Source organism: Phaethon lepturus, unplaced genomic scaffold (assembly GCF_000687285.1).
Source record: "Phaethon lepturus isolate BGI_N335 unplaced genomic scaffold, ASM68728v1 scaffold15095, whole genome shotgun sequence".
Taxonomy (NCBI): Eukaryota; Metazoa; Chordata; class Aves; order Phaethontiformes; family Phaethontidae; genus Phaethon; species Phaethon lepturus.
This window is the reverse complement of record NW_010542478.1, coordinates 28054-40599: the sequence shown is the minus strand read 5'-3', so window position 1 is coordinate 40599 and position 12546 is coordinate 28054. Positions and strand designations below refer to the sequence as shown.

The following is a 12546-nucleotide window of genomic DNA, read 5'->3' as shown; positions in this document are numbered from 1 at the left end:
CTGGCTAATGAAATAATATAACTTTGTGGATATGCTGATGAATGTTGTAAAGATACAGTTCTGGGATGCATTTAACTGTAGGCCTGAGTGAAGCCAACTGTAATAATTTAAGACTGCCAGAGGAAAGTTTTGAGTTTTTTTTTGTTTTTTTTTTTTTTTTTTTTTTTTAAGAAAAAGATAGGCAAGGCAAAACCCAGCAGGTTATTCCACACAGGTCTTGCCTACACTATTGCGAGTTCTGGCTTTTTGTTTGGTGGTTCTTTAGTGATACGATGAAAGCTTGGTCTTCTACCACCATTGAAGTTATCAGAATGAATATTACAAGGTCTAAGAGGAAAAATATAAGACAATATAAGATGATAATTTAGCTTTGTAACATATATGTAAATACTGTTTTGTGGAATTATAGAAGCTTCTTGTAATTAATATGTGCAACTTTTAGTCATTTGAACCAAAATGTTTAGCATTTTAACCTAGTGTAATTATGCTTTTAATAGAAACTCAAGTACATTTCTAAATATTTCTTTATTTCACCTTCTGCAGAAAGATAGGAAGTTAGGAGTAGAAAAGCCAGTACTACTAAAATGGATCTACAATGCAAACAATAACCTTAGTTTATAGATTGTTCATCACTTTTCAGAAATTATTATATAGAGTTACTGATGTTGTTCATGGGAAGAAGCAGAAATAGCTAAATTAGTCTTTGCTTAAGATTACACAGCAAGAATCAGACCTGGAAAAGAAAATTTTCCTTTTTTGGGTTCCAGTCCTGTTCCCTCTGATATACTATGTAATTCTCCTCAATGGGGAGTTGAACAGATTAAAAGCTTGTTGTAGAAAAGTCATAAGCAATAGTACTTGCTAAGGTTTATTGAAAATTAGATTTCTTCCCACCATGACGGTTGCAGTATTTTGGTGTTTGATTTAATCTCGAATAAAACGTGTGTCTGTTATATATCAATGTATGTATATGCTTTCAAAAAAATACTTCTTGGTTTCAGAAAAGTTAATGTGTTTATTTTGACACCATTGATTTTATTTGAATCTTTGATATTCCAAAGTTTGTGGAATACACAAAATATCTACATCAAGAGGAAAAATTTTCACAAGGAGAGCAATCAGTCATTGGAATAATCTCCCCAGGAAGTGGTGGATTCCCCAACATTGGCCACTTTTAAGATTCAGCTGGACAGGGTGCTGGGCCATCTTTTCTAGGCTGTGCTTTTGCTGAGAAAGGTTGGACCAGATGATCCTTGAGGTCTCTTCCAACCTTATATTCTATGATGATTCTATGATCAAGTTTCCTGGTCTACAATACTTCATATTTCCCTGTGTTCTGGTGCTTCATGGAAAGTTTCATTCTTTCTAGAAATTGTAAATACACCTGTTGTAAGGTTAGCCCATTTATGTTGATTTCTGTATGCCTGCAATTTTGATAATTCTCTTGTTTCCTGCTTGACCAGTTAAATGGAACTAATACCATTATGTGCCAGCTTTGATACCTTTTGTGTCAATTTTAGTTTACATGACTGCTGTATTCCCTAACTAACTTTTAAATTTTTGATCCAATGAATCTGTGTAGGAGAATCTAAAAAACAACTCCTTTTTTTTAGGAAGAAGAGGAGTATGAAACCAAAGGAGGCCGTAGAAGAACATGGGATGATGATTATGTATTGAAACGGCAGTTTTCTGCTCTGGTTCCTGCTTTTGACCCACGACCTGGTCGTACTAATGTTCAACAGACAACTGACCTAGAAATCCCTCCACCAGGTATGCTGACAAGACATTTGTGATACTTGATCTAGCTGTAGGATGGAGATTCACGTTAAGAGCCCATTGAGCTCTGGGGATCCTATCACTATTAATCAGTACAACATGCTTTTGTGGCTGTGTGGTTTTCCTCTGTTTGAATGAGAGTTTCATCTACCTCTGTGGGTCCAAGCATTACTGAGGGAAAAGTAAATTAAGTGCTGTATAAAATAAGCGTACTCATGAATTTAACTTGGATTAGTGATAAATCTCTTGCTATATCTGGTTCCACCTGCAGGGAATAAGCTGTGTGTTGAGCTACCTAGAATAGCTTTGACTGGAAAGGGCTTGTTGAAACAGTCCAAAGCAGAGGCAAGGGGAAAGCTAATCAAGTAATTGAGCAGTCTGTGCGACCAGCAGCATAGCACCTGATGTTCCTCCTTAGTTCATTCTTGTTTAGCAGTGTGGGCGTAGTCAGTGTTCATTACAGAAAGGATGTAGGTTTAGCTTACGTGGAAATGAGCCGTTTTTGATTTTGATGAACTGAAATGACTTAATACAACAGGAAGATACTGTGTATGAGAAGAATGAATATGCTGTAATAATATTAAAGGGGGTGTTATCGAGATGTAAGGATCAATAGGGATTTCAGAAATTCTTGTTAGCTTTACTCATCTAGGGAAAGTGCTGCAGTTACAGCCCTTAGATACAGTTCGTAGTTACAACTCCGTATCATCTCTTTGGCATGTGTGCAGGAAGTCTTCACACTTCCTTATTTAGCCACTTTCATTATCTTTAAGTCAAGTTGTCATGCGTTATATATTTTGTATTAATGGCTTTTCAAATTATTTTTCACGTACAGGTACACCTCATTCAGAACTCTTGGAAGAGGTTGAGTGCATGCCTTCGCCACGTTTAGCGCTCACCTTGAAAGTTTCAGGTCTTGGAACAACTCGAGAAGTAGAACTGCCCCTAACGAACTTTCGATCTACCATCTTTTACTATGTACAGAAATTGTTACAACTTTCCTGTAATGGCAATGTGAAATCTGACAAACTTAGACGTATTTGGGAGCCAACATACACGTAAGCTCACAAGTTTGTTATTCTTTTGTAGAGAACACTGTGACTGATTAGGAAACGGGTGTGAAACTATGTTAAGTTTTTCTTCCTCCTCTGTAGGAAGGAATGCTAAAATTAGTTTTTCTTGCATTTATGTCAGGATGTTCTTACTAGTTTTAAAGCTAGTATGGTGACTACAAAACAAAAAAAGTCATAGCCTCTAATGCTCAACTGTGACTTGTTAACAATATTTCAAAAGTCAAGCAATTGACCAAGAGAGCAGAATTTGGTCTGCTTAGTGATCAGCTTGAAAGAACCTCATGGGGATATAATCCTAGAGAGAAGAGAGGTCCAGGAGAGATGATTGATTTTTCAAGGATCATTTCCTTCATGCTGAAGAACAACCCATCCCAATGTGTGGGAAGTCAGGCCGAGGCAGTAGGAGACATGCATGGATGAACAAGAAACTCCCAACAGAACTCAAAACATAGAAAGGAAGCTTGCAAGAGGTGGAAGAAGGATCAAGTGACCTGGGGGGAGTACAGAGACATTGTCCCAGCATGAAGGTATGGGATTAGGAATGCCAAAGCCCACCTAGAGTTGAATCTGGTCAGGGGTGTGAAGAGCAAAAGGTTGGGGAACACTTAAAGAAACAGGACATACAAGTCCATCGGACCTAATGGGATGCACCCACAAGAGCTGGCCTCTCTTGATTATCTTTGAAAGGTCATGGACATTCTGAGGACTGGAGGAAAGCAAGTGTCATTCCTATCCCCTAGAAGGATGAGAAAGATCTAGGGAGCTACAGACTGGTCACCCTCTCCTTCATCCCTGGGTGGGTGATGGAGATAGTCCTGGAAACCATTTTCAAACAATGAAGGTCAAGAAGGTGATTGGGAGTAGGTGGCATGGATTTGTGAAGAGGCAATCATTCTTAACCAGTCTGGTAGCTTTCTATGATAAGATGACTAGCTCAGTGGACAAGGAGAAGGAGCGGATGGTATTTTCTTTGACTTTAGCAAGGCTTTCAAAACTCTCCTTCATTGACAAACAAATAAAGTATGGACTAGGTAGTGTCTGAAAACTGCCTGAACTGCCAGGCTCAGATGGTTATGATCATTGATTATAATGATAGTCCAGCTGGAGGCCAGTCATTAGTGGTATACCCCGAGGGTCAATACTGGGTCCAGTACTACTTAACATCTACATTAATGGACTGTATGATGGAACAGAGCAGACCCTCAGCAAGCTTGCAGACAAAACAAAACTGGGAGGAATCATTGTTGCACCAGATGGTTGTGCTGACATTCTGAGAGACCCCATCAGAGAAACGGGGAGACGGGAACTTCATGAAGTTCCACAAAAGGAAATGCAAAGTCTAGCAATTGGGGAGAAATAACTGCATGTGCCTCTACAGGCTGGGGGCCAACTGGCTGGAAAGCAGCTTGGCTGAAAAGTCCCTGAGGGTCCTGATGGACACAGCCAGCTATGCACTGTGGAAGCAAAGGTCAGCAGCATCCTGGGCTATATTAGGAAGGTTGAGGGAGGTGATCTTCCCCCTCTGGTCAGTGCTGGTGAGACACATCTGGAGTGCTGTATCTAGTTCAGGGCTCCTCAGTACAAGACAGACTGAGATGGATGCTGGAGTGAGTTTAGCAAAGGACTGTTAGGATGATTAAAGGGCTTAAAGCATCTTGTCATATGAAGAGAGTCTGAGAGATCTGGGACTGTCTAGCCTGGAGCAAAAAAGGCTTGTGGGATTATTACCAGTGTGTTTGAATACCCAGTGGGAGAAGGTAGGGAAGACAGAGGGTATACTCTTCTTTGTTGTGACAAGTGAAAAGACAAGAAGCACATGGCTTAAACTGAAATACAGGAAATTCCATTTAAACGTAACATTTGAGCAGGGATATTGGACTATGACTGCAGAGGTCCCTTCCAACTTCAACTATTCTCTCTACCCTAGTTTGACCTTACTTGCTCTATAGTAATAGACAGAAATTGTAAGACTGTATGATTGTGTGGATTTTACATTTACTCCACCAACGTAACTTCAGTCATCCTAGAAAAGTAACCTATATGAAAGCAAGAACTGCAGTAAGGTGGTTGCAGTTTTTCTAACTTTGTATTTCAGATTTCAGCAGTGTTTGTGTGTTGCACCTACTTTTGAGTTGCCTTCTGTCAAAAATTGTGTGGTGTAACAAAACAGTTTTCTGGTTAGAAAACATAAGAAATAATTGTGTGTATCTCCTAAGTTAATACACAGCAAACTACCCTAGAACTTCAAAATTGCAAAGAACTAGTGCATGTATAGTGAAGAACCTAAAGTTGGTTTGGGCAATTTGCACAATGAAGGTTGTTTGACTACTCAAACATCACTTAAAGAAACATAAATTAAATACTTTGCAAGATAAATGTCAACATCATGAAAATTAAATATGAGTTTAAGAACTTTGCTGCATGAGGGTATCCTGGATGTTCTGTGCAGCAAAGAGCAGCTGCTATTGCTGGTTTACATCATGTTATCTAAATGTCATTGATGTCTAACAAGTCAATGTATAACTTCAGAATGTAGAGGATGTGCTCCAAGTTTGAAATATTAACTTGTTGTTTTCATATCTAGAATCATGTACAGAGAAATGAAGGATTCTGATAAAGAGAAAGAAAGTGGAAAAATGGTAAGACTTAATTCTGTGCATTTATATATGTTTTTACGGCTGTTTCAACAAAAGCAAAACAAATCTTACTGCGGTTTTTGAAATGCTACATTAAAAAAACTAACCGTTTTCAATTACTTAAAAGATATGAGTGAGTGTATTTGTAAATGCATGCTTCTTTAAAAAAGACAATATGTAATGCATGTGAAATCGTAAAGACTTTACAATCAGGAAAAACCAACATTTGGTGGTTCCTGTTGTAGGGTTGCTGGTCAGTAGAGCATGTGGAGCAGTACCTTGGCACTGATGAATTACCAAAGAATGACTTGATAACCTACCTGCAGAAGAATGCAGACTCAGCTTTCCTGCGCCACTGGAAATTAACCGGCACTAATAAAAGTATTAGGAAAAACCGAAATTGTTCCCAGCTCATAGCTGCATACAAGGTATATGTCTGCATCTAAACTTTTTTTATTATGAATGGCTGTGTGCTTTGTTTTGCAGCTTTAAAGATTCTTGTGGAGGAGGGATATGACATGGATAGGAAAGCTGAATGTTCACATGCTGATATCAAGTTTAGTCTTCGCTGCTTTTTTTTAATGTCTTCTGTTAAATGTAGTCATGTTAAAATGCATTTGAATCATGATTTGAATGATCCACAGTTTAACTAAGTGTTGAGGTTAAACACGGTAACTATTCTGATTTTTCAAACCGTTAACATGGAGTGCACAATCCTAAAGATAGTAACACACACAGTTTTCATTCTTAACAATTATTTTCTTACAGGATTTTTGTGAACATGGATCAAAATCTGGATTAAGTCAAGGGGCCATTTCTACTCTTCAAAATTCTGATATCCTTAGTTTGGCAAAGGAACAACCTCAGGCCAAAGCTGGCAGTGGGCAGAACTCCTGTGGAGTAGAAGATGTTCTGCAGTTACTTCGCATTTTGTATATAGTTGCCAGTGACCCTTACACAGTACGAACTTCTCAAGAAGGTTAGTTAGTTATCTAGCAGCAGAGCTTCTTAAATGTTTTAATGAAAACAAAATAAAGGAAAAAAATTTTCTCTTGATATTTTCAGAAGGAGATGAGCATCCTCAGTTTAACTTTCCACCAGATGAATTCACAAGCAAAAAAATTACTACAAAGATTCTGCAACAGATTGAGGTACTATATTAATGCATTAAGTACAATATATATAAAAAATATTGTTTTTAAGACTCTTTTATACTCTTCCTTACTTTGTTTGAAATTATTAGGTTTTTTGCCATTTTGACTTTTGAATTGTTTCATACGGTATTTACTTATATTTCGGATGAGTAAATTCTGTAAGAATAGGCTAGTTTGAATAAAAACATACCAAGAAAAAAGTTGTTATAGAATTGTTATCTGTTGGTTATGAAGAATAATTTTTTTTTTTCTGCACCAAACATCAATGTTACCATGTATGTATGTCTGTTTGATGATGTTGTTTCAACGGCAATTAATCGTGTTAGGATTCACAAACATTTTATTGATTATACGTTGCACATAAAGCTTTCAAAAACAGTGTTTAGGAAATGTGTCCTTGGTACCAGGTCATTTAGATGCATTAAAAGAAAAACTTTTAAGATGTAATTCTTCAGTAAAACTACATTTTCTTTCACAAAGTTTTAAAGAAGATGAATATTCTTGACTTGCTCGGCTCTTGTGTGCTTTTTGAAGGTTTTTTTTAATTACAGTTAAGCTGCCCTAATTATTAATTTAAAAAAAATTCACTTCTTTGTGTTCTTTTAAAGGCAGTTCAGGAACCCTGAATATTTTTGTAGTAATAATTTCTGCAGTCTTTTTTTTATTTTTATTATACTTGTATTTTAGAAGGGACTATAGCAATATTTCAGTGGGAGTCATCTTTACTACCACGAAGTTTCTTTTGTGTCTTCTGGTATTGAGGAGCTAATATCTAATTACTTTGGGGCAAAACTCAGAAGTAATTCTCTCCAGGTAATTGTATACTCGGATCTCCCCACAATGCTTTGAATAGTATGTATCCCAGAGATTTACTACAACTTTTAGTGTGTTTGTGCCAAAGTGGACACCCTGTGTCCACTCGTGAGTCCTAGAAACTGTGAACTTCTCATTCATAGCATTTAAAAGGAAAAAAAAAAAAAAAATTGTCATTTACAGGGAAGGAAGAAACTTGCTCAAGCATAGGTGAAAACTCCATACTTGAGTGTTTTGGGTGTCTATATACTTAGTTACAAACTTGTTGGGACAACCTGAGTCTAATATCAGAAACACATTTTCTCCCCCACCCCGTCCCTTGCATTAAACTACAGGAACCCTTGGCACTAGCAAGTGGAGCTTTGCCAGACTGGTGTGAGCAGCTAACAAGCAAGTGTCCTTTCTTAATTCCGTTTGAAACAAGACAGTTGTACTTCACATGCACAGCATTTGGAGCATCAAGGTAAAAAAAAAAAGACTGCTTCCTTTTTTTTTTTTTTTAATATAATAGCTTTTTAAATTACGAATTCACAGAACGACTTTATCCTAACAAGATAGATTCTGCTTGCCAAATGTAAAGCACCTCAGAGAGTAGGAAAAAAAAGCAAAGAAGATGGAAAACTTCAGAAAGACTTTTGGACTTTCTTGTTCATTGTGTTAGAGGTTTGTGATGAGTAGGCTACCTTCTGTTTGATATTATTCAGGATATTCCTTTGAAGAAATTTCATTTTTCAACTTTAGCTGAAGATGTGCTTGTGTAGCTCTAGCGAGGTTATCATATCGGGCAGTAATTTGACTGGGTTGCGGTTCATTGCATGAAGGAGTAAGAAACGAAAAACATTCTGAAAATAAATGTGAATGAAATGTTTTTTGAAAACACACACAAAAGCACATACCTTTTATTTTTATAGTTCCTACAGTGGTTTGGTGATTGTTTGTTCCGGTTCATTTATTTTTAATTTGCTAAAGTCTTAACAAAATAGACAAAATCTAACAGAAAGATGCTATTTCAAAAGTTAGTATTGGCTGCATAGTGAAACTGTAACAAAACAAGACATTGAAACATTTAACCATACCCTCTAAAGCATTTTGTTACCTAGGAATCCTTAATATTTTGACTGCAGCAGTGACAACCTTGAGAGTATCTAGACAGTGTAAACCTCTTTGCCAGCTTACTTTTACTTAATGAGAAGGAAGAATTAGTTTTTGTGGAGTTTTTTGACTGCTTTTCTTTGTTAGTTTTCCAAAGAGAAAGAAAAATGTAGACAGTGAGTTGCAAAAATTACTGTTGTGTCTAATACACAGTAGAAATGTCTCATGAAGAGTGTAAAATGAGGCATTTAAAAAGAAAGAAAAAGGAAGAGAAGAAAAGGTATTGTCTTGCAAGACATCAGTTTAAATCTTAATTTGGAAAGATTGAGCTTCTGCAGAAAATTGGTCCAGAAAACTGGACTAGGTGTGTTTGTTTTGTATGGGGTTTTTTTTGTTTTGAAAAGAGGTAATGTTTTAGAAAAACTGTGTTTTAAAGAGATCCTTCAGGAAACATTGCATGCTATTTACTTGGTAAGTAAAGAGCTTTAAGCTCATAAAATACTGGAAATAGTTCTTAAAACTCTATATGAACGCTGTGTATGTGCACATGGGTGTGTACACTCTGTCTGTGTCTGTCGTGACACTTGACCATACTTTTAAAACAACCAACAGATGGTAGCTTTGTAAATAGTTATTGCTGCGTAGATGACAATACATAGAAGAATTTCAAACTTTGACTTCATATAAGTACTGCTATTAGAGGTGGCTGTTCTTCCTTTACTGATATGGGTCTATATAGGTATGATTGCACTTCAGCTTTCGTTCTATGTTTCTCTAATAAGTAAACTTGATCAGTATCAATGCGGTGATGTACAACTGCCTTGCAGTATATAATGGAAGTTGTAATAAGTGTCTATAGAAAGTTTTGAGCATCTGCGATTAAAGAAGTACTACAGTAAATGCTGCCCTCTGTTCATTCCACTAATTGGAAAACTATAGTAATTAAGCTCAAGAATAGTATGTTTTCACTGGTGCTATATATTACATCAGAAGTTATGGCTGGCCCTTCACAGTAATTAAAAATGTAGTTTGCTGAACTCATAAAATGCGAAGCAGCCCTTATTTGGGTATTTCAGATATTTCTGAGAAATATTTTGGTATATAATTAAGAAAATAAAATTAGTGCTTAACAAGGTAACTTTTTCTTAGTGGCTACTTTCAAGTTTTCATGCTGATAGACATCAAAGTTTTAAACAACCGGGTTTTTTTGTGGTTTTCCAGAGCAATTGTATGGCTACAGAACAGACGTGAAGCCACTGTTGAACGGACAAGGACCACAAGCACAGTGCGACGTGATGATCCAGGAGAATTCAGAGTTGGACGCCTCAAACATGAAAGAGTGAAAGTTCCGCGAGGTGAATCCTTGATGGAGTGGGCAGAAAATGTCATGCAGATTCATGCAGACAGAAAATCTGTTCTAGAGGTAAAGCATATCTGCCTAGCAGAGCGAGGTTAGCTAGCTATTTCTAATGTACTGGCCAGGATATTGAATATCCTGTTCCACAACCAACACTGAACATTTCATTAGGATTTTCTTCTATTATTAACCTTCCTTATGTTTTTCTAGGTTGAGTTTTTAGGGGAGGAAGGAACAGGCCTGGGTCCTACCTTGGAATTCTATGCATTGGTGGCAGCAGAATTTCAGAGGACAGATTTGGGTGCTTGGCTTTGTGATGACGATTTTCCAGATGATGAATCTCGTCAGGTATATTTCAATTTGCATTTTAAACTCAGTACTTGCGTAAAAGAGAAATGAGCTAGATATCTGGAAAGGGAAGAACACATGATAGGTGTGCAGCCACTCATCATGGTCAAGAATGACCACTCTGCTCCATAGCTTGCTTATGTGTTCTATTTTTAACAGAGAAGTTGAGTAAAATAAGTTTAACAGCACAGTTATAAAATAAAATTCACCTTTAACAGCGTCAACTTTTTTTTTGTGTGTCTTTTAAATCAGGTTGATATTGGTGGTGGATTGAAACCCCCTGGCTACTATGTACAGCGATCATGTGGACTCTTCACAGCACCATTCCCACAAGATAGTGATGAACTTGAAAGAATAACCAAACTCTTTCATTTCCTTGGAATTTTCTTGGCTAAATGCATTCAGGACAATAGACTTGTGGATTTACCCATTTCTAAGCCTTTTTTTAAACTCATGTGTATGGGGGACATTAAAAGTAATATGAGTAAATTGATATATGAATCACGGGGTGACAGAGACTTGCACTGTACTGAAAGTCAGTCGGAGGCTTCTACAGAAGAAGGGCATGATTCCTTGTCAGTAGGAAGTCTGGAAGAAGACTCCAAATCAGAATTTATTCTTGATCCACCAAAACCTAAACCTCCTGCTTGGTTTAATGGAATTTTAACATGGGAAGACTTTGAACTAGTAAATCCACATAGAGCTAGGTTTCTAAAAGAAATTAAGGACCTTGCAATTAAAAGGCGTCAAATTCTAAGCAACAAAAGTCTGTCAGAAGATGAAAAGAACACAAAACTACAGGAATTAATGTTAAAGAATCCATCAGGTTCAGGGCCTCCTCTTAGCATAGAGGATTTGGGGTAAGAGTTTTCATATTTATTATAAATATGCAAACAGTGTTGTGTTTAGAGACCGATGTTAACATGTGTAATTAAAAACGAAGATTTCTTCATTTTAGATAGTGTCATTGCAAGGAGGAATCGTTAGAGATGCAGCAAGATCCAGTTTGCCATCCATAGCTGTATTCTTGTTCCTTAGTTCGAGGATTTTCTCTTCTCACTTGCTCAGTTTCCTCATGTTTAAACTTAAATGTGGCTGCTCTGCAATGCTGTATGACTCTCTAGAAATACCCAAATACTTGCCAAGACCTTTAGAAGACTGTGAATCAGTAATTTCTTGGCTATGATAACTACTAAAATTTATCATTTTTTTTTGAGAGCTTTTAAAGTGGGGAGAGAGAAATTTCAGATTGTGTTAATCGACACACAGCGCAGTGTTTGAATCCATGTTAAACAGGACATTTGCTAAAGGCTGTCAAATTTTAAAGGCATAGAAGTGCTCATACCTGTGTAAAACTTGTGTCGGGATGTCATCTCTTGTAGTTTTAAATTATTTCTTTTGAAACAACAGTAGTTTTTCTACCATTAATATTATGGGTTATTTGTTAAAATCATGTTGTGCCGCAAGGATTGCATAGTCAAGAGATCAGTAATTGCATATGGCCTTGTGGGCTGTAGCATGGCTTCTAATACAGAGAGGAATTAAGTAGCACCATTGAAGGGCCTAAATGTCTAGTATGTTCAGTGGCTCTATAACTGTTAGGGCTGGAAATTAATATAAAGGATTTTCTGAGTTTGTGAACCTTATTAAACAATTTGAGTAGTTTTGAAACCTTAAAGATACCACACTGTGAAATTTTCAAGGGTTATCAAATCCAAATAAATAGTGGGTGAGTACATGCGTGTGCATAGCATGGATTTGAAACATGTATTATCTGTGTAGTCCATTACTAATGGTAGTTCTTTACTGTGGTACCATTACTCATGTATACACAAAATGATCCACAAACAATGGTTTGGAATGTAGTGAGATGCTTTTGGGTGTGTGGGTGCAGTTTATAAATCTGGTGTATTTGCAAAAGCGGTAGCAGACTTGTTTCCAACTAGTAACTCTCTTTGTATTTTGAAGTCTAAATTTTCAGTTTTGTCCTTCGTCCAAAGTATATGGGTTTACAGCGGTGGATCTGAAGCCCGGTGGTGAAGATGAGGTAAGGAAACAACCTGCCTTTACAATCTAAACGGCAGTTAAATTTTTTCCTGTCTCAGCAGTAACTCTAATGCAAAGTGAATTCTTACAGTATTTATCTATTGTCTTTGCAGACTGTAACAATGGATAATGCGGAGGAATATGTGGATCTCATGTTTGACTTCTGCATGCATACTGGTATACAGAAACAGATGGAGGCATTCAGAGGTAATTTTAAATGTGGCAGAATATATATGCAGTTAGGTGGACTA

At 36.9% G+C, this 12546-nt stretch overlaps 1 protein-coding gene across 1 annotated transcript in view; it reads left to right on the top strand.

Annotated features, from left to right (window-relative positions):
- HECTD1 (HECT domain containing E3 ubiquitin protein ligase 1) overlaps window positions 1–12546 on the top strand; it is a gene marked incomplete at its 5' end in the record, with an annotated part of 47011 nt that overhangs the window by 31346 nt on the left and 3119 nt on the right. Inside the window, 12 exons of the mRNA XM_010288018.1 lie at window positions 1614–1770; window positions 2612–2834; window positions 5434–5488; window positions 5731–5913; window positions 6254–6464; window positions 6551–6636; window positions 7788–7915; window positions 9766–9967; window positions 10112–10249; window positions 10502–11109; window positions 12218–12296; window positions 12409–12502. Of these exons, the coding sequence (XP_010286320.1) occupies window positions 1614–1770; window positions 2612–2834; window positions 5434–5488; window positions 5731–5913; window positions 6254–6464; window positions 6551–6636; window positions 7788–7915; window positions 9766–9967; window positions 10112–10249; window positions 10502–11109; window positions 12218–12296; window positions 12409–12502 (2164 nt within the window). The remainder of the gene's footprint in view (window positions 1–1613; window positions 1771–2611; window positions 2835–5433; window positions 5489–5730; window positions 5914–6253; window positions 6465–6550; window positions 6637–7787; window positions 7916–9765; window positions 9968–10111; window positions 10250–10501; window positions 11110–12217; window positions 12297–12408; window positions 12503–12546) is intronic.